The following is a 20,644-nucleotide window of genomic DNA, read 5'->3' as shown; positions in this document are numbered from 1 at the left end:
AGATATTCTGATTACAGAATGAAATTGTGAGGAATTTCTATTTGATGAGCTATTTAGTTCTAAAAGTGTATATCCAAAATTAATGTGAAAAATGTTCCACCAGAAAAATTATCTATCGTGGTAATAGTTGTATTAATCTAGGACCACCAGAAAAGAAAAACAAATAGACTATGTTTGTTATTACTGTCAAAAGAAAGTCACAATGACTACAACAGGACTCACAATAGGTATTCTATTACAAGTTAACTAAAGTGCCTTTAAGTATATCTTCTCTTTTTTCAAACAAGACCTTTATAAAAATAAAAACATTAAAAATTTTGTATTATAAATTTCATTTTAAAAATCTTGTAGTTAATGGATTGATTGAAAAGAACTTTCCTATGTCAAGAATCCCTTATAGATATAATTTTAGATAACACTTTTCATAGGTTTGCCTTGATACTACAAATGTATGGGTCAGTATAAAATTCTGCTGAAGTCTTTGGTGCTCCAATATTTTCCTCATCATCTGTTCTAATACCTAAATGATTCTATTTCTGGTTGTTGAAACATTTGTTATTTTAATAACACCAAAGGGGCTTTATCAAAGTCATATCTTCACAACTAGTCCTAATTAGGCCTCTTTCAACACCTTTTCTAGATTCTAATACTCACTGATAGAATTATTTATTCTTGAGTATTGTTTACTCATAGTTAGAGGTATTCTAAGGACTCCCTCAAACACAGGAATGATGTGGAAATACAATCTCTTTTATTAATATAAAAGCCCTGCCCATAAGATGAGCTAGTTTTGTTGAGTCAGGGCTTACTAATAGATTTCTGAATTTATATAGAGCTTAAATGTTGTATGCCAAGTGCCCTTTGATCCCTGGAAAATCAAGGAGTGAGCTAATGCAGTCTTCACTGTAATATTTAATAGGGAAACGAATAGGATTTCAGAAACTTTCTATTTGAAGGTGTGTCCTGATCCTAAATAATACAGAAGATATCAATAAACAAGTAGGGGTGAGAAGGCAGTAAAGCTTATAAATTGTGCTTATGCTGCATTCCCAGGGCACAAAAAAATAGGATTTAAGTCCAGAGAAAAGGAAAACCATCAAGTTTGCTCTGTACTGACTGCAGACTGCAACAATTGAAACTAACTTCCAAATGAGCTTTTAATCTACCTAAATGCAAACACACTCATGCACACACACACACACACACACACACACACACACACACATACACACACACACCTCCTATTTGCCTTTGGAACAAGATGCAGAACTTATGATTTCTTCAACACCACATCTGCTGGACACTACCATGCTTCCCTCCTAGATAATAATGGACTGAACTTTTGAACTTGTAAGTCAGCCACAATTAAAGGTTGTCCTTTATAAAAGTTGCCTTAGTAATGGTATATTTTCACAACAATAGAAACCCTAAGCCATAACCCAACTTATCTGTAACCTGAACATATTTACTGTTATTCCACAAGACCATAGGGCAGAAACAGAACAGAGCCACACTTATGATAACAGATCTCAAGACATTTCATGGTTAGTGTATTTTATGAAGCCTTGGACATGAAACATGGACTCGGGGCCTCTCTATATGTATTATACCAGTGCTGAGCAATTCCTTTTTTTGTCATATCTATAATAACTTACTCAATAGTTAACTTCTCTACCAGACTGAAGATAACTTAAAATGTAATATGTAAAATGGTCTTAAATCATGCATTGTACTTCAAATAGGTCTAAAAAGGTTTTTGCTCATAAGAAATAACTTCAAATGTTAATAATAACTTCTAATAATAATAGGTCTACCCTAGGTTTTCACACTACCAAGAAACAAATAAAGGAAGGAATAGAGAATAAGAAATTAAGGAAAAAAGAGGAAGAAAACAAAACTTGAGGTATACAGCACTCTGGACACACATATAGTGAAGATGGTTAACAGTTCAAGGCCAGTATAAGCTACCTTAAAATGGCTACCCTGTACTATTTTATTTCTGTATATCTACATATCTGTGTATGTATGTGTATATGTATGTATGTATGTATGTATGTATGTATGTATGTATGTATGTATGTATCTATCTATCTATCTATCTATCTATCTATCTATCTATCTATCATATTCACAACCAGGAAACTGAAGAGAGATGAATGCAAGCTAAAGTACCTTTCTCTATTCTATTTAGCCCAAGATCCCTTCCAGGGAGTGTCAACACTTACATTGGGTGTGTCTTCTCATCCCAATGAGCAGAATCAAGTTACTAACTCACAAACTGTTCAGATGCTCATCTAGAAGGTGATTCTAAATTCTGTCAAATTGACAATTAACACTAACCACCATTTAGTGAATGTAAAATGCATTTTAAGACATTATCAATTTCACACAATCCTGAAATTAATTTAATGCCATTTGCAAATGTCCCTCCCTCTCTCTCTCTGTCTCTCTCTCTGTCTCTCTGTTTCTCTCCCTCCCTCCTTCCCTCCCTCCCTCCAGCCCTCCCTCCTGCCCTCTCTCTCTCTCTCTCTCTCTCTCTCTCTCTCTCTCTCTCTCTCTCTCTCTCTCTCTCTCTCTTTCTCTCAGGTGTCACACCCCTTCATCACCATTTTTTGCTCACCATGAGCTATATCAATTCAAGTAAGAAAACTAATAAATATGCTTTCTACTCTTTAAATTTTTCATATCCTAAGGGGTATGTTTAATACTGTTTTTACAAATCAAATTTACATACTAATAATGCTCTTTCTTACTGTTAAAAATGACTTATCTTACTGTTAGGCTTTTATGATGTCATAAACTGTCTTCACATCTATATTTGTCTGTTATTTTACTTAGTTGATAATTCTGTGTTGTATAGTCATTTAAATGGGTGACAGTCATGACCTCTTTCTAATGAATATCCACCCACCTTGGAATGCCAGATTTTCTTTATCTACAAAGATACCTCAACCCCTTTATTCTACCATGAGTTATTACGGTGATTATTTGGAAGTGCTGCTAGGATTTTATCCTTCCTAGGTGCTCTTTGACTTTTATAATTTTGTTAGCTTCTTTGGTTTATTTGGATCTTTGGTGGTTTTCTCACTGAAAATCCCATGTTTCAAGAAACCTTCCTTAGTTAGAATTTCTATTGCTATCATAAAAAAAAAATAAAAAAAAACCATGACTAAAAACAACTTGGGAAGAAAAGGGTTTTATTTGGCTTACATACCTTGTGTCATAGTCCACTGAGGAAAGTCAAGACAGAAACTCCAAGAAGAAAATTGAAAGAAAAAAAAACAAAACAAAAAAAAAAAAAAAACAAAAACAAAAAAAAAAAAAAACAGAAGCAGAGGCCATGGAGGAACACTCTTTGTTAGCTTGCTTCTAATGGCTTTCTTATCCTGCTTTCTTACACACTTAGGAACACCTGATCAGGAGTGGCACTATCCCCAGTGAACAGAGACCCTCCTATATCAAGAAATTCTCAACAGTTTTACCTGTAGGTCAATTTCACAGATGCATCTTCTCAGTTATAATTTCTTCTTCCCAGATATGTCTATGTTTATGTAAAGTTAACCGGCAACACTCCTTCATCTTTCAGTTTTTTAATCCAAGTTCTATTATTAGGTGTCTACAGTGAGGGGATGTCATCTGTTTCTCTTACAAAAGTCCTCAGACCTTTGCTACACCCTCTATCAAATACCTGTTCAGCCTGATCTACTAATTTCTTCTAAACCCAGGATGTCCTTTCATTGTCAGTTGTACTTTCTAAGAGATTTAAACACCCTTTCCCCATGGGATCATTTTGTTCCTGAAACATTTTCCTCCAATCACAGTATTCACCAATTAAAAAATATATTCAAAGGGGTCCATTCATATTCAAGTTTTAGTTTCTACCCATGACACCCAGTCAGTCTCTTCTCAAACTTTCTTTTTCCTTCTCAACTTGCTAAAACCAAAACTTTACATTGAATTCTGGAGTTTAAGTACAGCCTGGGCAGCATAGCAATGCTATCTTAAAATGAAGCAAAAAATTCAACAATACATTGTTTTTCTTTAGTATTCAGATTTTACCAGAACAACAAAGAAAGCCATTAGACATCACGTATAAACATACATTGTCTACAAACATGTCTGTGGCTTGCCATTAGCCCTAATAAGCACAGTCTGACATGACAGGATGCTGGAGGTTAAAAAATGATGCAAATACAGTTCCAGCTGTTGATACCATCTTGCTGTGTCATTCTGGGATTCTGAATAACCTTTCATTCTTCAGTCATTGTTGACTTTCTGGTGATAAAAGCATCATTATTATCATCGACACCATCATCACCATGCTTACTTGCAGCAAAAATTTATTTCACCAAAGTAGCTAATTGCAGTAATTAAAACAAACAAATGAACAAAATTTCTGCCAAGTCATTTTTGTTGGACTTGAATTGTGCTCTGCATGTGGTACATTTGACTTGATTCTATGAATGTGATAGTTTCAGAGATAGATGACAGACTTTGATTAGATAATCAGATCAAGATATATACAGAGCCAACCCTAATCCAGCACAATGGTGTCCTTTTAAAAAGAGGTCATAGCACATGCAAGGGGCAAAGGTCATAGAAAGGCATCTGAGAAAGTCCCTGGGCAAATTCTTTTCTCTAGCCATCACAACCTTCACTTTATTTCCCATTCCTATATGTATGGAAAACATACATTTCTGTTGTTTGATGACCTAGTTTATGGTACTTTGATATGATAGCCTTATCAAAATTACTCAATAGTTTTATAAATAAACATAGAAATTACTAATTTGCAGAAACCATAGATTTAAAACATAGCTTGAGGCATAAAACAAGAGTGAAAAGATTTGCTACTTTCAGTGGAACTATAGCACTAGGTTCAGAAATTGATTTTGGCTTACAGTAATTACTCTGAAATCCAAATGAGAAGCCATACTAAGATTGTATAGAATGCAAGTTACTTCAAAATATCTTTCAAAATACAGTAGAAGTGTCTACTCCTCTTTCTTTCAGGAATGACCTTCTTCACCTATTCTATTATTTCATAGCACTCTATTCAACCTTGAAAAGTATGTTTCTCTTCTAAACAGCATTAAGCCATTCACATATTATTAAGCATGCACTAAAATTCAACAAAAATTCAGTGGGCATTAAATGCAAAGGAAAATGACTGTGAGCTTTTAAAAAAAATGAACAGATGGGTAGTTTAAATAACATGTGAATTGTATCTTAATAAATCTAACATGCATTTAAAAAACAAATATCACATTTGCCTGTAATATTCCTTTCATTTTTATCTATTTTTCAATTATGTCTTACAGCCATCTAATTCATTTCAGTCTTTATTTCTGTTGCTACTTGGGTAGCATTTGGGTTATTATGTAACCAAATTTTACTAAAAGAGGTAATAAGCATCTCCAGTGAAACCTCAGAGGCTAAGAATGGTGGAAAAAAATGTTGGCTTATAAACTAATTCCTAGTTTCCTTCAGAAACTGTTCTGTGAAATCTGTGAGAGGTTCTACCTGCTCTCAAGACACTTGATCCTAATTTTGCACTTTTCTGAAATGATCTGGGAGTACATCCTCTCCTTGTCTGCTCAGCAGTTTCTTTTTAACAGTAGGTCAAGTATGTCTATATGGTGATAGGGATTGAGAAGTAAGAGGTCTACGTCTATTTTCCTAACCTAAAAATACTTGTAGCCTCCAGGAAGTTTCAGGTGATTGTCCTGAAGTGGGAAGTTTATAAATTGGCATATGGAGGGCAGAAATAGTCTGTAGAATTCTGATTAGTTAGCATTGATTTAGTGCAGGAATTGACAGAAACAGGCCCATTGCCCAGTTTTAGTTACAGAACTCAGAGGATGATATTCTAATTAACTACTGATTTGAAAGAGAAAGATTTGTCAAGGTTAATCTCACATCACATTTTTAGAATAAAATTTTAGTAGAAAAACAGACTGCCTTACCATCTATGTCTTTGAGTTTCTAAGAAATGATCCTGTTTCCACCTTGTGAGTCAGATTTCAGCTCTCTGAACTGGTAGTGTGAAAGGGATACCAATGAATTAGCAGATGATTGGGGGCAAGTCCATCACAAAGAAAAACAAAAACCCCAACTAATTACAGCCCCCCACCTCAGACTGGCTGAGGGATGAAGGCTAAACCTAAAAGATCCACTGGCTCAGCTTCAGCCACAGGTCAGATTGAAGGAAAGAATGTTCTAAGATTTCTTGAACACTGGCACCTAAGTTAGTCTCCCCTTGACAATAACTTTGTTCCTATGCCTAGTTCACAGAAGAAATAAGGACCTAGCTATGTAAAAGCTCTCAGTCCTGAGTAAGGTTTGAGGAAGGAGAATATGGGATACTGGAAAACTGTTGCACAGGTCATTCAGCTGCCCATAGTCAGCAAACTGAAGCAGAGACTGGAATATGGCTTGACCTGTATCTACTCCCTAGGGTACAATATTTGAGGCACTACTATTACTTTACTTTAAAATATGAACCTGATTTATCTTGTGGCCAGGCCAGTCAGAGCAAGTGATTCTGGAAAACTCTAAAGTTTAGCCAAGCTGGCATTCTTCAAGACCAGAGCTCTTTGAAACTGAAATTTAGGTACTAGGGTGCTGTCCACAAATGGCAATATAGAGTGAGTACAGAAGTGTTGGCATGTTTGGGAAGCCCAAGAATGAAATCTATATAATAAAAACAAAGAAAAAAAAAACAAACAAAACAAAAACAATTAAAACCAAACAGAACAGCTGAATCATACATTGTAAGTTCAAAATCACTAGAAAACTGAAAGTTCCCCAGGAATTTCAGTTGATAAAATACTTTGTTTATGCTTACACTAATTTGAATAAACATTTTAAGAACAGAACTTCAAACCTGCCAAATGTTAACTTTAACTTGGGACCACTACTAGATTTAGATAGAGTGATTCAGTCACTGATTTGTTGCTGTAAAGAGACACTATGACCAAGGCAACTTTTATGAGAGGAAGCATTTAATTAAGGGCTTCCTTACAGTTTCTGAGGTTTAGTCCATTATCATCATAGTGAGGAGCAAGGAGGCTTGAAGGCAGGTATTAGAGCAATAGCTGAAAGCTACGTCCTGATCAAAAAGAAACTCTGGGTTTGATATGGGCTTTTGAAACCTTAAAATCCACCCCCAGTGACATACTTCATCCAACTAAGACAATTCACCTAATTCTTCTAATCCTTTTAGAAAGTGCCACTCTCTGGTGACTGAACATTATAATGTATAAGCCTTTGGGGTCCATTTATATTCAAACCATCACATAAAGTTACTTTACAATTCACAAAAGCAGTCTTAGGTGGTATCAAATTCATCCTTGAGAAATCCAAACACTACGTTTCTGTCTTTCTGAAACTGAAATTTAAGTGTGAGGATGTATTGGGATTTTTTGGAATAAATAAATGTGGCAGTCCAGCTAATCCAACACTGGCTTGGTGATAAAGGGAAAGTCCAGAAATACAGTAGTTGCTCAGTCTACAAAGCTGGATGTCAGTGCTGGTCTTCAGTATATGTTGGAATCCCAAACAAGTAGGATCTAATGCCAGTGAAGGGATGGATGTAAAAGCAAGGTGAGAGCAAGCAGGCAAAGAGCAAAGTTTTCTTCTTTCATATTTTTAAAAGGCTTCCAGCAGGAGGTGTGGCCCAGATTAAAGTTGTGTCTTCCTACCTCAAGATTTAGATAAAAGGTATGTGTCTTCCTAACTTACAGATCCAGACTAGAAGAGAATTCAACTACTTCAAACTAATAACAAATAATTTCTCACACGGGTTCATCAATTTCTGGATTGCAGTTCATTCCAGATGGTGTCAAGTTGACAACCAAGAATAGTCATCACACAAGTACAAAATCAATAGGTTAAATTTACCTAATATATAGTAGATGTCACATAATTTTTAATTATCTTAATAGTTCAATAATTAAGTGATTTTTGTGTTCTTATTAATTCTAACTATAGTTCATTTTCTGTAAATAATTGGGACTACTCCATAAAATAATTTTTACTTTCTTCTAAAATTTTGCAAAAAATGAAAATGCCCATATATATATATATATATATATATATATATATATATATATATATATATATATATATATATCCTATATATATGCCCAGACACCCACAGCAACATGATTTTTGTCAAAATAGGCTAACAATGTATATTATAAAAAAGACAGCATCTTTAACAAATGGTGCTGGCTAAACTGGATGATATTTGTAGAAGAATTTACTAGATCTTTATCTTTTATACTTCACAACTCCAAACTGATTAAAGACTTCAACATAAGACCCTGATACCTTATATTTTAGTTACTTATCTATTTCTGTGAAGAGATAACATGACCAAGGAAGATTATATGATAAATCATTAGATTTGGGATGTGTTTACAATTGCAGAGAGTGAGTCCATGACCATTATGATAACGAGCACACTAGCAGATGGGCATGCTCTATCATGATACTAGAACCTAGTAGCCGAACCTAACAATTGATAGCTTACATCTGATCTGCAAGTCAGTGACAGAGAGAGAGAGAGAGAGAGAGAGAGAGAGACAGAGAGACAGAGAGACAGACAGAGAGACAGAGAGACAGAGAGAGACAGAGAGAGACAGAGAGAGACAGAGATAGAGAGACAGAGAGAGATGAGGGAGAGGGAGAAGGAAAGGGAAAGGGAGGAGACTGGGACTGGCAAGAGATTTTGAAACCTGAAAGTGCACCTGAAATGGTACACTTTCTCCAACATGGTCATTACTATTCCTTCCCAAACAGTCCCAAAAACTAGGATCTAGGCCTTCAATTGTAGGAGCCTCTGGGAGCCATTTTTATTCAAACCACCTTATCCTGATTATGATAGAGGAGAAGTTAGGCAACATTCTTAAATTCACTGACACAGGAAAGGACTTTCTAACAGGACCCTAATAGTGCAATCATTAAGACCAACAACTAGTAAATGAGACTTCATGAAACAAAAATTTTTTTGTACAGAATGGAACACCTTCATTTCCAGTAAAGAAGGAAAACAATGTTTATTAGCTATACATCTGATAAATTGAGAGGATTTATTAGATATACAAATAGCTAAAAAAAAAAACTAACCATAGAAATAATTGTAATGTATAGGGACAAAGAACTAAACAGAGTTCTCAAAAGATGAAATACAAATGACTGAAATAATTTTCAAAATCATTCAAAGCCCTTCAGGGAAATGTAAAGACTTAATGCCTGAACTATCAAGCGTTCTGTTTAGAAAATCATTTCCCTTGCTAGTCAGTTTCAGAATAATTAGTTTGATAGTTTATTTTACCTCAGTCAGAATAACAAAGATTGGTGAAAAATGTTAGCATATATGTGAGAAAAAGAGGAACACTTAATAATTGCTTGAGGGAGTGCAAACTAGTACTGACCAATAGGAAAATCAGTCAGGAGGCTCCTCATAAGGCTAGAAATATATCTACCAGTTGGTCTAGCTATAAAATTCTTGGGCATATTATTAAAGGGGTCTTTTTGCTACTACAGAGATATGCACTCATTTGTGTTCACTATTCCTCTATTCACAATAGCCAGAAAATGAAAACAATATAGACGCTCATCAGCTGTTACATAGGTAATGAAAATGTGGCAAATTTACACAGAAAATAGTGTTCATCTTTTAAGAAAAATGAAATTTATAGGTAAGTGAATAGATCTGGAGATAATCATTCTGAATGAGATAACACAAATCCAGAGACACATTTTTTTTTTTAAATTTAAGAATGTTAGCTTTTTTTTTTAAGTTTTTTTTTTGTTTTTTTTTCTTTATTTTTAACGACTTTATTTTGCAAAACAAAGATAAATGTACAGATTTTAAACATTTTTTGCTTAAAATTATACATTTTTGTCAGTACTGTTTTATCAGACATTAAAATAAATTTTACATAAAACCATGTGAATATATTTTTTAGTCAGTACTTGATTTTTTTCAAGGGCTTGACAGTATGCATTGAAAACCTACTAGTTACAATAAGCATAAAGTACATGTAAAACAAAACGCAACATGAAAATAGTCAAAGTCTTCTTGTTTTGTGAATATATGTACATGTTTTGTTTTCTTTATTTCTTGGACAAAAAAAATACTCAACAAAATCCTTGCTAACCGAATCCAAGAACACATCAAAACCATCATTCATCATGACCAAGTAGGCTTCATCCCTGTGATGCAGGGATGGTTTAACATAAGGAAATCCATCAACGTAATCCACCATATAAACAAACTCAAAGACCAAAATAAAAGGTCATCTCACTAGACGCTGAGAAAGCATTCGACAAAATCCAACACCCCTTCATGTTAAAAGTCCTGGAAAGAACAGGAATCCAAGGCCCATATTTAAACATAATAAAAGCAATATACAGCAAACCAACAGCCAACATCAAACTTAATGGCGAGAAACTTGAAGCAATCCCACTTAAATCAGGGACTCGACAAGGCTGCCCACTCTCCCCCTACCTATTCAACATAGTACTGGAAGTCCTGGCTGGAGCAATTAGACAGCAAAAGGAGATCAAGGGGATACAAATTGGAAAGGAAGAGATAAAAACATCACTCTTTGCCGATGACATGATAGTGTACTAGAGTGACCCCAAAAATTCCACCAGAGAACTCCTACAGCTGATAAACAAGTTCAGCAAAATGGCAGGATACAAAATTAACTCAAACAAATCATTAGCCTTCCTATACTCAAAGGACAAACATGTGGAGAAAGAAATTAGGGAAAAGGTACCCTTCACAATCGTTACAAAAACTATGAAATACCTTGGTGTGACTCTAACTAAGCAAGTGAAGGACCTGTATGACAAGAACTTCAAACCTCTAAAGAAAGAAATTGAGGAGGATCTCAAAAAATGGAAAGATCTCCCATGCTCATGGATTGGAAAGATCAACATCTTAAAAATGGCCATCCTACCAAAAGAATGTTAGCTTTGAAACTTCAAATTTGTGTATTTCACTTGATGTACAACAGAGCTGTAGTGATTTGGATGAAAATGGCCTTCATAAGCTCATATATTTGAATGCTTAGGTCCCACCTCTAACATTAACCTTATTGGAGGAGGTGCATCACTGGGAGATATAAGCTTTTGAAGTTTCAAAGGCCCAAGATAGGTCCATTCTTGCTCTATCTTTGCTTGCTTCTTATTCTTGGGTTTGGGGATACGCTGAGAAAATTCACTTCTAAGACAGAAGCTTAAAATGAAAGCTTTTTTTTTTTTTTTTTTTGTAAAATAAAGTTGTTAAAAAAACCTTCAGCTAAAATAAATAAATAAATAAATAAATAAAATAAAATAAAATGAAAGCTTTATTTTCTGCATGAGCAGGAAGGTGGTCATTTTGGGATCTGAACTGCATCCCAGAAGGGAGATTGTAGAACAGTTTTAAAGGATGGGACCACAAAGTGGGGAGAAGCAGGGCAGGCTGTGGTATTGTCAAATAATATTTTAACACAAAGATTTAAGCAAGAAAGTAAACATTGGTAACTGTGCTTTATCCAGTTTTAGGTATCAGGATTCTTGACTCAGCTTCTACAGTTAGGACCCACCCTGGATTTCTAGCCCATAATTCAAACTGATAAGAGGACAAAAGGAGTGGTTAAACCCCATACAGTCATTTGCATGCCCTAGTTTAGGTAATGCCAACTTAGCTCTTTATATTTTTTACTGGTTAATAGACAAACATGAAACTGGATAGACCTTGGATTCTGGGTCTGGAGACAAGACCTCAGTTTTGACCTTGTCAGCAGGGTAGAGGTCTTTTTTGAGATGGCTGATCTCAAGTAACTGTCTCCTAACACAAGATATATCAGAATATGAGCTCTTAGCTAGGTACTGCTTCTGTGCCATGCCTGCTTGCTAGCCCCCACACTCTCCACCATGAGAATCAGACTAACACTCTAAAACTGTAAGCAATCATCCCAATTAAGTGCTTTCTTTTATAAGCTGCTTTGGTCATTGTGTCTCTTCACAGCAATAGAACAGTAAACAAGACAAAAGTTGGTACCAGGGACTGGAGTATTGTTGTGATAGGCCTAACCATGCTGTTGTTTGGAAAAATATGGAAGTCTTTGGGACTTTAGACTGGAAAACTGGTTGAATGCTGTAAGCAGGACTTAAAGGACATTAATAGGAACATAGAAGACAGTGGTGTTGAGAATAGTATAACAAAAGAGGCCCAGCTAAAGTGGTTTCAAAGAGGGAAAAGAATTAGAGACCAGTCTTACAATATTTTGGCAAAGAATATGGCTGCTTTCTGCACTTGACTTTTGTACTAATAGCACTGGCAGAGGAAATTCCAAGACAGCCTAATATTGACTGTATCATAAAGTTGTTAGTGATCACTCATATGCAGATCTACAGTAAAAAAAAAAAAGAGCAATAGTGCAAAAACAAATGCAAAATATACAGCTTGGGGAGAAAAGTATAACCAGTGAGTGTAATGTTGAAGTCAAGAACTGTGCTCAAGGAGATGGGAAGCTTAAAGAAAAGCCAGATGCTAGATGAAATAAAGGGAGTGGTATTCTTAGGGCAAGACCCTACTCAGCAATGAAGGAAACCATGAATAAGTCAAGGAAATGTAAATCAGCAGGCAGCATAATTTGGCAGTTTTAGCTAGGGCTTTATCAATAAAGGTATAAAGGTGCTGTAATATCTTTCTCCAGGATTATGGAAAGTTGCTCAAATCTCCTTTGTGGCAAAATCATCCTTCCATGGAGCCCTCAAAGGTTACTGAGTGAAGCTGTGAAATTGAGAGTTCTACATTGCTATCCCCAGGCAGCAGGATGGACTAAATTCAACACTAGGTGGAGCTTGAGCATAAGAAACCTCAAAGCTCAGCCCAACAATGATGTATTTCCTTCAACAAGGTCACACCTCCTATAAGTCCCATTCCCTGAGGACCAAGCATCCAAACACTGAGTTTATGAGCAACAAACCTATTTATACCACCAGAGTCAGCGAGATCCCATAGACCACAAATATTACAGGCTATTTTGCCAGTATTTAGGTTACTCTCCAGAGCTTGGGGTAAGACCCTATTACTGAAGACACCACATACTGCTGTAATATGAGTGATAGATTTCAATGCTCATACTGACCTGGGAGTTTTATCACTACTAAAAAGCTATCATAATGCTGATATGCACACTACCAGAGAAGAAAATTAATTATCAGTATTAACTACATGTTAACCCTGTAAATCCATATCAAACTAGTATAATAGTGGCTAAGCATCATGGAAGTAAACAATCACTTTCTGGTTGTATTTATGTCCTATTTCATAAAAGGTAACCAATAAGTAGACCACTGTTAAGCCAAGAACCTGGGAATAAACAAGTCCTGGGAGTAAAACTTTTATTATTATTGTACTAAGTGAACATAATATGAAATTGACTTCTAATGACTTATCATTATTCCCAGAGGTCAGTATATCTCTCAAACTCCATGAGAGAAAAGTTTCTTTTTAAAAATAAATGGTAATTGACACAGACACCTAAACTCAGTCAAAGTGCAGATAATAAGAGAGAATGTAGAATATTCAGCTAAAAAAAGCACCTAATAAATAAGACATGGTAGACTATACAAAATAAATAATTATGAGAAATTCATTTTGTGGTTCTGGGAAATAATCCCAGAAACTTAATGCATGGAGGAAGTGAGCTACTAGTAGTGTACCTTTGAAGGATATACCTGGCCTCCAGCCTCTACTTCTCTGCCATCTATCATTTAGTAAAGGGTTTTCCTCCACCACATTCACCCACCATGATGCTCTGCCTCAACACAGGAGTAATAACACAAAGTCAAGGAATGTTGGAGTAAAACTTATGAACTGTGAGCCAAAATACAATTTTCCTTTCTCAGGGTTTCCTTATTATTTAGTTCAGTGATATAAAGTACAATACATTATGTTATATATGTGTGATCCATCATCCATACTGGCTATCATTTTGATATAGATGTTTTGTATTCAAGTTATTGTTTTTCAAATTATCCCTCTTAACAAAACAAATAAAACCACACTGTGCTCAGCCTATACTTTTAAACACTTAACTGCAAGAGGAGCTATTACAGTTATCTGGTTTTTGGTGCTTTTACTACTAAGAAACCAAAGTTCAGAGGCTGAGTGACTGCTCTAAAGACTTGTTTAGATTAATAGGCAAAGATTAGGAGACAGAACTATCTACTTCTGGGAAGTCAACCTGAAGAGGAAGCTTTCCATGACAAAGTTTTCTCTTTGATTTTACTAAGTATTATTCAGTGCTAATCTTTCACTCTATTCCCCTCTCCATAAACTAACACTATTATTAAAAATTGAAAAACTATTCATTAAATGTAAAGTTTATATACATGAAAACTTAATGAAAATTGTTGTATATGTGTGTTCGGCAGCAATGCCCAGTGAATGAAATAGATATTAAAACCCATTAGGTATCAAATGTGTATAAAATGCTAAAACTATGCAAACTCAAGATTTTGTGTATAGTAGCTTCATATTCTATAAACTAGTTAAATATCCACATAAGAAACAAGACTTTGGTGATATTTTATTCTGAAAATTATCTATGTATTTTCCTACTCAGGATGATAGTGAATGTAGTAGTCTTTTTCTTCTGGCTATACAACACTTCCCAAGGTTTTATATAGCAGTACATGAGTACATTGTTCACATCTTAAGAGGATCTAAGTGTGTTTCTACAAACAGTACAAAATCCATTTTAATTTCTTTTTTTAACAACTTTATTTTGCAAAACAAAGATAAATGTTCAAATTTTAAGCATTTTTGTATAAAAGTATACTAATACATTTTTGTCAGTGCTTGGTTTTTTTTTTTTTTTTTTTTGGAAAGGTTTGATAGTGTGCATTAAGAGCTTAATAGTTACAATTAACATAAAGTACATGTAAAACAGGATGTAACCGGGAATTAGTCAAAGTTTTGTTGGTGTGTAAAGATTAGGCTAACTGGTTTATTCTTTTCTTTTTGTTTTCTTTTCTTGAACTTCATATAGTCTATGAGTTGTTTCTGGGGTCTTCAGACATTTATGGGGTTAATATCCCATTATCAGTGACTGCATATTATATCTGCTCTTTTGTGACTGGGTTTTCTCACTCCGAATGATATTCTCTAGATGCATCCATTTTCTTAAAAATTTCATAAAGTAATTGTTTCTGATAGCTGAGTAGTACTCCATTGTGTAAATGTACCACAATTTCTGTATCCATTCATTAACTGAAGGACATCTGGGTTTTTTCCAGCTTCTGAGTATTATAAATAGAGCTGCAATGAACATTGTGGTGCATACGTCTTTGTTGTATGTTGGAACTTCTCTGGGTTACATGCCCAGAAGTGGAATAACTGGGTCTTCAGGTAGCATTATGTCCAATTTTCTGAGGAATCACCAGACTGGTTTTCAGAGTGGTTGTACCAGTTTACAACCCCAGCAACAGTGAAAAGTGTTCCTCTTTCTTCACATCCTCACCAGCATTTGCTGTCATCTGAATTTTTGATCTTGGCCAATCTAACAGGTTGTTTTGATTTGCATTTCCCTGATGGCTAAGGATGTCGAGCACTTCCTTAGATGCTTCTCAGCCATTCAATATTCCTCCATTGAGAACTTTTTGTTTAGCTCTGTAACCCATTTTTTTAAAGGGTTGTTTGCTTCTCTGGTGTCTAGCTTCTTGAGTTCTTTGTATATCTTGGATATTAGGCCTCTGTCTGATGTGGGGTTGAAAAAGATCTTCTCCCACTCTTTTGGCTGCTGTTTTGTTTCCTTGAAAGTGTCCTTAGCCTTACAGAAACTTTGCAATCTCATTAAGTCCCATTTGTCGATATTTGACCTTAAAGCATGAGCCATTGGTGTTCTGTTCAGGAAATTTTCTCCTGTGCCTATGTGTTATAAGGTTTTTCCTACTTTCTCATCTAATAATTTCAGTGTACCTAGTTTAATGTGGAGATCTTTCATTCACTTACACTTGAGCTTTGTACAAGGAGATAAGAAGGGGTCTATTTTCATTCTTCTTCATGCTGAGTGCCAGTTGGACCAACACCATTTGTTGAATAGGCTGTTTTTTTTTTTTTTTTTTTTTTTTTTTTTTCCCATTGAATGTTTACAGCTCCATTGTCAAACATCAGGTGACCATATATGTGAGGGCTCATTTCTGGATATTCTATTTTACTCCATTGATCGACATGCCTATCTCTGTACCAGTACTGTGCAGTTTTAGCACAATTGCCTTGTAATATAGCTTGGGGTCAGGGATAGTGATTCCCGCAAATGTTTTCTTGTTGTTGAGGATGGATTTCACTATTCTAGGTTTTTTGTTATTCCAGATGAGATTGCACATTGCTCTTTCCAACTCTATGAATAACTTGGTTGGTATTTTGATGGTGATTTATTGAATCTGTAGATTGCTTTTGGTAGGATGGCCATTTTTACAAATGTTTATCCTTCCAATCTGAGCAAATATGTGCATCATAAACGAAAAACCTGAGAAACTAAAAGGGTCATAGAATCCCTTTCCATTTTTGTAATGTTTGGGGAAGTTTTAGATTAATAGTTTTTGATGTTTTAATGATATCAAAGTAAGTGCCTTATTAATTCTACCGACCTCCTGCCAAGTAGGAAAGTCAGTTTCTGATTACTGAATTAGTCTATTTTGATTAGGAAAATGCATCACAGCAAGGATATTATAAAGTGCAGAGAAGAAGGAACGATTTTTAAAATATATAAAAAATAAATGTGAAAGGACAGAATGGGCATGTTTTTAGAATTTCCTTGAAAAAATAAAATAAGAGATCATGAGGTCTTTCTTTTCCCCATTTATTTGTGTATTCACTTTGCATCATAATCATAGCCTCCTCTCCCCATGTAAGGGGCAGGGAAGGGAGATCATGAGTTTTATCTGTGTGCTGGTATTTAAACCACCATTCCATCTTTGAATATAATTGAAGTTTTTATTTTTTTAAACTGCTTAAAATTCCCAGCCACAGCCTTCTGGTATCACAAGGTACAAATCTAAATTGTTTTGCTGGTGCTGGGTTTTTTGGTTTGTTTGTTTGATCTTACTATACTGATCAGCTAATAAGCTCTCAGAGTTCTTAGATCTTGCAGCCTGGAAAAATCCCAGATTTGGTATCTTTGCTATCCTTTCCTAAAATTTCCAAGATTGCTGATAGATTCTAACAATGTTCTAAAGGAAACAAAGTATCTACTTCAAGTCACTGTGCCTTAGGCTAACAATTGGCTGATTTTATTTCTTTCTTCTCTGAATTTATTTTCAACTAAAATAAATTCTGTCCTTGAGCACGTGCTTATAAGCCCTTGGTCAGACTGTGTCATCCTCAAATATAGAGCAAATGTCATTAAGATTGTTCTAAATACTAGTTCAAAATACTTTTTTCAGCATACTGAATACAATGTATTAAAATCTCTAAAATGATTATGCTTCCAGGTTTAAAAATGAAAAAACATGATTTTGTTTAGAAATCCACAAATGATAATTTATTCAGCTTATCCATGTCACCTTTAAGGTGTATCATTTCTTCCTAAGTGCTAAAGGTTTTAGTGACCTGAGTGTAGCCTCTTCCCCAACTACCTTCAATCTTGTCCTTTTATGTTTACATCTTTTTCTTATCCCGGTCCCTCTATCCCCTTCAATCCTGAGCTATCTGTTCACTGTCTGAAGAACCCAATGATTTCTAGATCCCACCCTTCCTACAGTGCCAGCATCAATGCTTAAACTTCTACAGAGTTATCGTTAGCTTCTCAGAAAATTCTGCTGAATCCACTCTCTTCCACATTCATGTGATATCCTCTACTTCAGCCTCATAGTTTCTCCATTGCAGCTACATTTGTCATTGTAGATGTCATTTTACATTTAATGGTGTCATTGTATTATCCTCATCATTATCACTGATAGCACTGAAGCCAGAAATTATAATCTTCCTCATTATATCTTATATCTCAAGTACCTGTATATCTATTGTTGATTCACTCTCCTTTAAGAGAATTACAATAAATGAAGGAAGGCCCAAATACAAAGACATTGGCAGCCTTCCAATCATTGGACAGAGACCATTCTTTTGTCAACTCTCACAATTATTAACATCTATACTGACTCAAGGTCTCACATTAGCATTGTTTTCCACAAATTTTATAATGTATTTTGGGATTCATTCACACACACATATACATGTCTTCATGTGAGCACACACACAAAAATGTCAGTATTTTAAGATTGAAAGTGTTTTGGTGACAGTAATTGTTTGTAATAACAGTATTAAATATCCTGATGGCCACAGAATTATTTTAAATTCTGATCGTGGAGGAAAACTTCAAATTAGATATAGTCACAAATTGCAAAAGGTAGCTGACAAAAAGTCATAGTGCATACTTGAAGACAGGTTTTCTGGTAGTGTTACATTTTCCTTATGGTAATTACTTAAAAGATATTCAAAAAAAGAGAAATGCTTTGTTTTTCAGTGTGCATTTTTATTATTTGTCCTCTTTATTATTCTGCTTTGTAGTATGTTTTTCAAAACCTAGAACCAGATTTTTAAGGCAGAAAACCTACTTTATGCTAGACTCATGGGTAGTCTTTCACCTTGATTTCTGTACTTAGATTTCCAAATATAAGACATCTTAAGAAGTTCATCCTCCTTCTCTGTCACACACACACACACACACACACACACACACACACACACACACACAAACACACACAAGCTTTTCCCTTTACCATTGTTCTTTCTCACCAAATTTGCTTCATTCTATATTTCCTGGGTAGAGAAAGCAGTTACTCTCAAAATCTCTAAAGAATTTACAAGTATTAAAACTCCAGTTAAGTCTCTCCAGTGTTTAGTGACAGGATTTTTCATTCTGTCCAAAGCTGATTGAAGGTCTTGTAACACATCTCTGTAGCTATTTCCATAGCGAAAACTCCATGCATAGAGAAAATCATAGGCAGGTTTCCACATCATCTATTAAAAAAAGAAAAGAAAATAGATTTAAGTGAATAACATAGAAGTGGCAGAGGGTTAGGGAGAAAGAGAAAAAAAGAAGGAGTGACAGGAGGGCAGGAAGAAGTGAAACAGAAAGAGAGATATTTTTTAAGACCTAAAATAAAAGTGAATGCCTATTATGTGAACTTATGATGTTGTAAAAAAATAACCATTTTCTATATCCCTGTGTTTTTTAAACTAGGGTGTGTTTTTTAACAACTTTATTTTACAAAACAAAGATATATGTAGAGATTTTAAGCATTTTTTGCATAAAATTATACAATACATTTTTGTCAGTACTTGTTTTTTTTTCTTTTTTTTTTTAAAGGTTTAATAGTGTGATAAAGATCCCACCAGTAACAATGAGCATAAAGTACATGTAAAACAAGATGCAACCTGGAAATAGTCAAAGTTTTCTTGGTGTGTAAAGATTTTTTTTTTTTTTACAATGAGCAGACAGTACATGTAATACAGGGTACATCCCGGAATTTGTCAATGTGTTCTTGGTGGGTAAGGATTGAGCATGATTATTTTTTTTGTTTTGTTTTGTTTTCTTTTTTTCTTGGACTTCATACAGTCTGTGAGTTGTTTCTGGGGCAGTGTGAGCCTCTGCGGCTAGCATCCCATCATCAGTGACTGCATATTTTGTCTGTTCTTTTGTGACTGGGTTATCTCACTCAGGATGATATTCTCTAGATGCAGCCATTTTCTTAAGAATTTGGTTAAGTCATTGTTTCTGGTGGCTGAGTAGTATTCCCTTGTGCAAATGTACCACAATTTTTGCATCCATTCATCCTCTGAAGGACATCTGGGTTTTCTCCAGCTTCTGGCTATTATAAATAGAGCAGCTATGAACATTGTGGTGCATATATCTTTGTTGTGTACTAAAGTGTCTCTGGGGTATATGCCCAGAAGTGGAATAGCTGGGTCTTCAGGTATTACTATGTCCAATTTTTGAGATATCACCAGACTGATTTACAGAGTGGTTGTATTAGTTTGCAACCCCACCAACAGTGGAGAAGTGTTCCTTTTTCTCCACAACCTCGCCAGCATCTGTTGTCATCTGAGTTTTGAATCTTGGCCAATCTGACTGGTGTGAGGTGGAATCTCAGGGTTGTTTTGATTTGCATTTCCCTGATGGCTAAGGATGTCAAGCGGTTCCTCAGATATTTCTCATACATTCGATATTCCTCAACTGAAAATGTTTTCTTTAGCTCTGTACCCCATTTATTAATAGAGTTATTTGATTTTCTGGTGTCTAGCTTTTACAGTTCTTTGTATACCTTGAATATTAGGCCTCTATCTGATGTGGAGTTGGTAAAGATCTTTTCCCACTCTGTTGGCTGCCATTTTGTTTTCTAAACAATGTCCTTAGCCATACAGAAACTTTGCAATCTCATTAAATCCCATCGGTTAATCTTTGACCTTTAGAGCTTGAGCCATTGGTGTTTGGTTCAGAAAATTTTCTCCTGTGCCTAGGTGTTCTAAGGTTTTCCCTACTTTCTCATCTAATAGTTTCAGTGTATGTGGTTTAATGTGGAGATCTTTGATCCACTTACACTTGAGTTTTGTACAAGGAGATAAGAA

The 20,644-nt window shown here is 35.1% G+C and overlaps 1 protein-coding gene across 1 annotated transcript in view; it reads right to left on the bottom strand.

Annotated features, from left to right (window-relative positions):
• Positions 1-18,826: 18,826 nt before the first annotated feature.
• The window catches only part of MACC1 (MET transcriptional regulator MACC1), a gene marked incomplete at both ends in the record, with an annotated part of 31,898 nt that continues 30,080 nt past the window's right edge, over positions 18,827-20,644 (bottom strand). The window contains one exon of the mRNA XM_080937417.1: positions 18,827-19,036. Within this exon, the coding sequence (XP_080793543.1) occupies positions 18,827-19,036 (210 nt within the window). The remainder of the gene's footprint in view (positions 19,037-20,644) is intronic.

Source organism: Micromys minutus (assembly GCF_963924665.1).
Source record: "Micromys minutus genome assembly, chromosome: 1".
NCBI lineage: Eukaryota > Metazoa > Chordata > Mammalia > Rodentia > Muridae > Micromys > Micromys minutus.
Note: the sequence above shows the minus strand (reverse complement) of the source record. Positions and strands in the feature narration are given on the sequence as shown.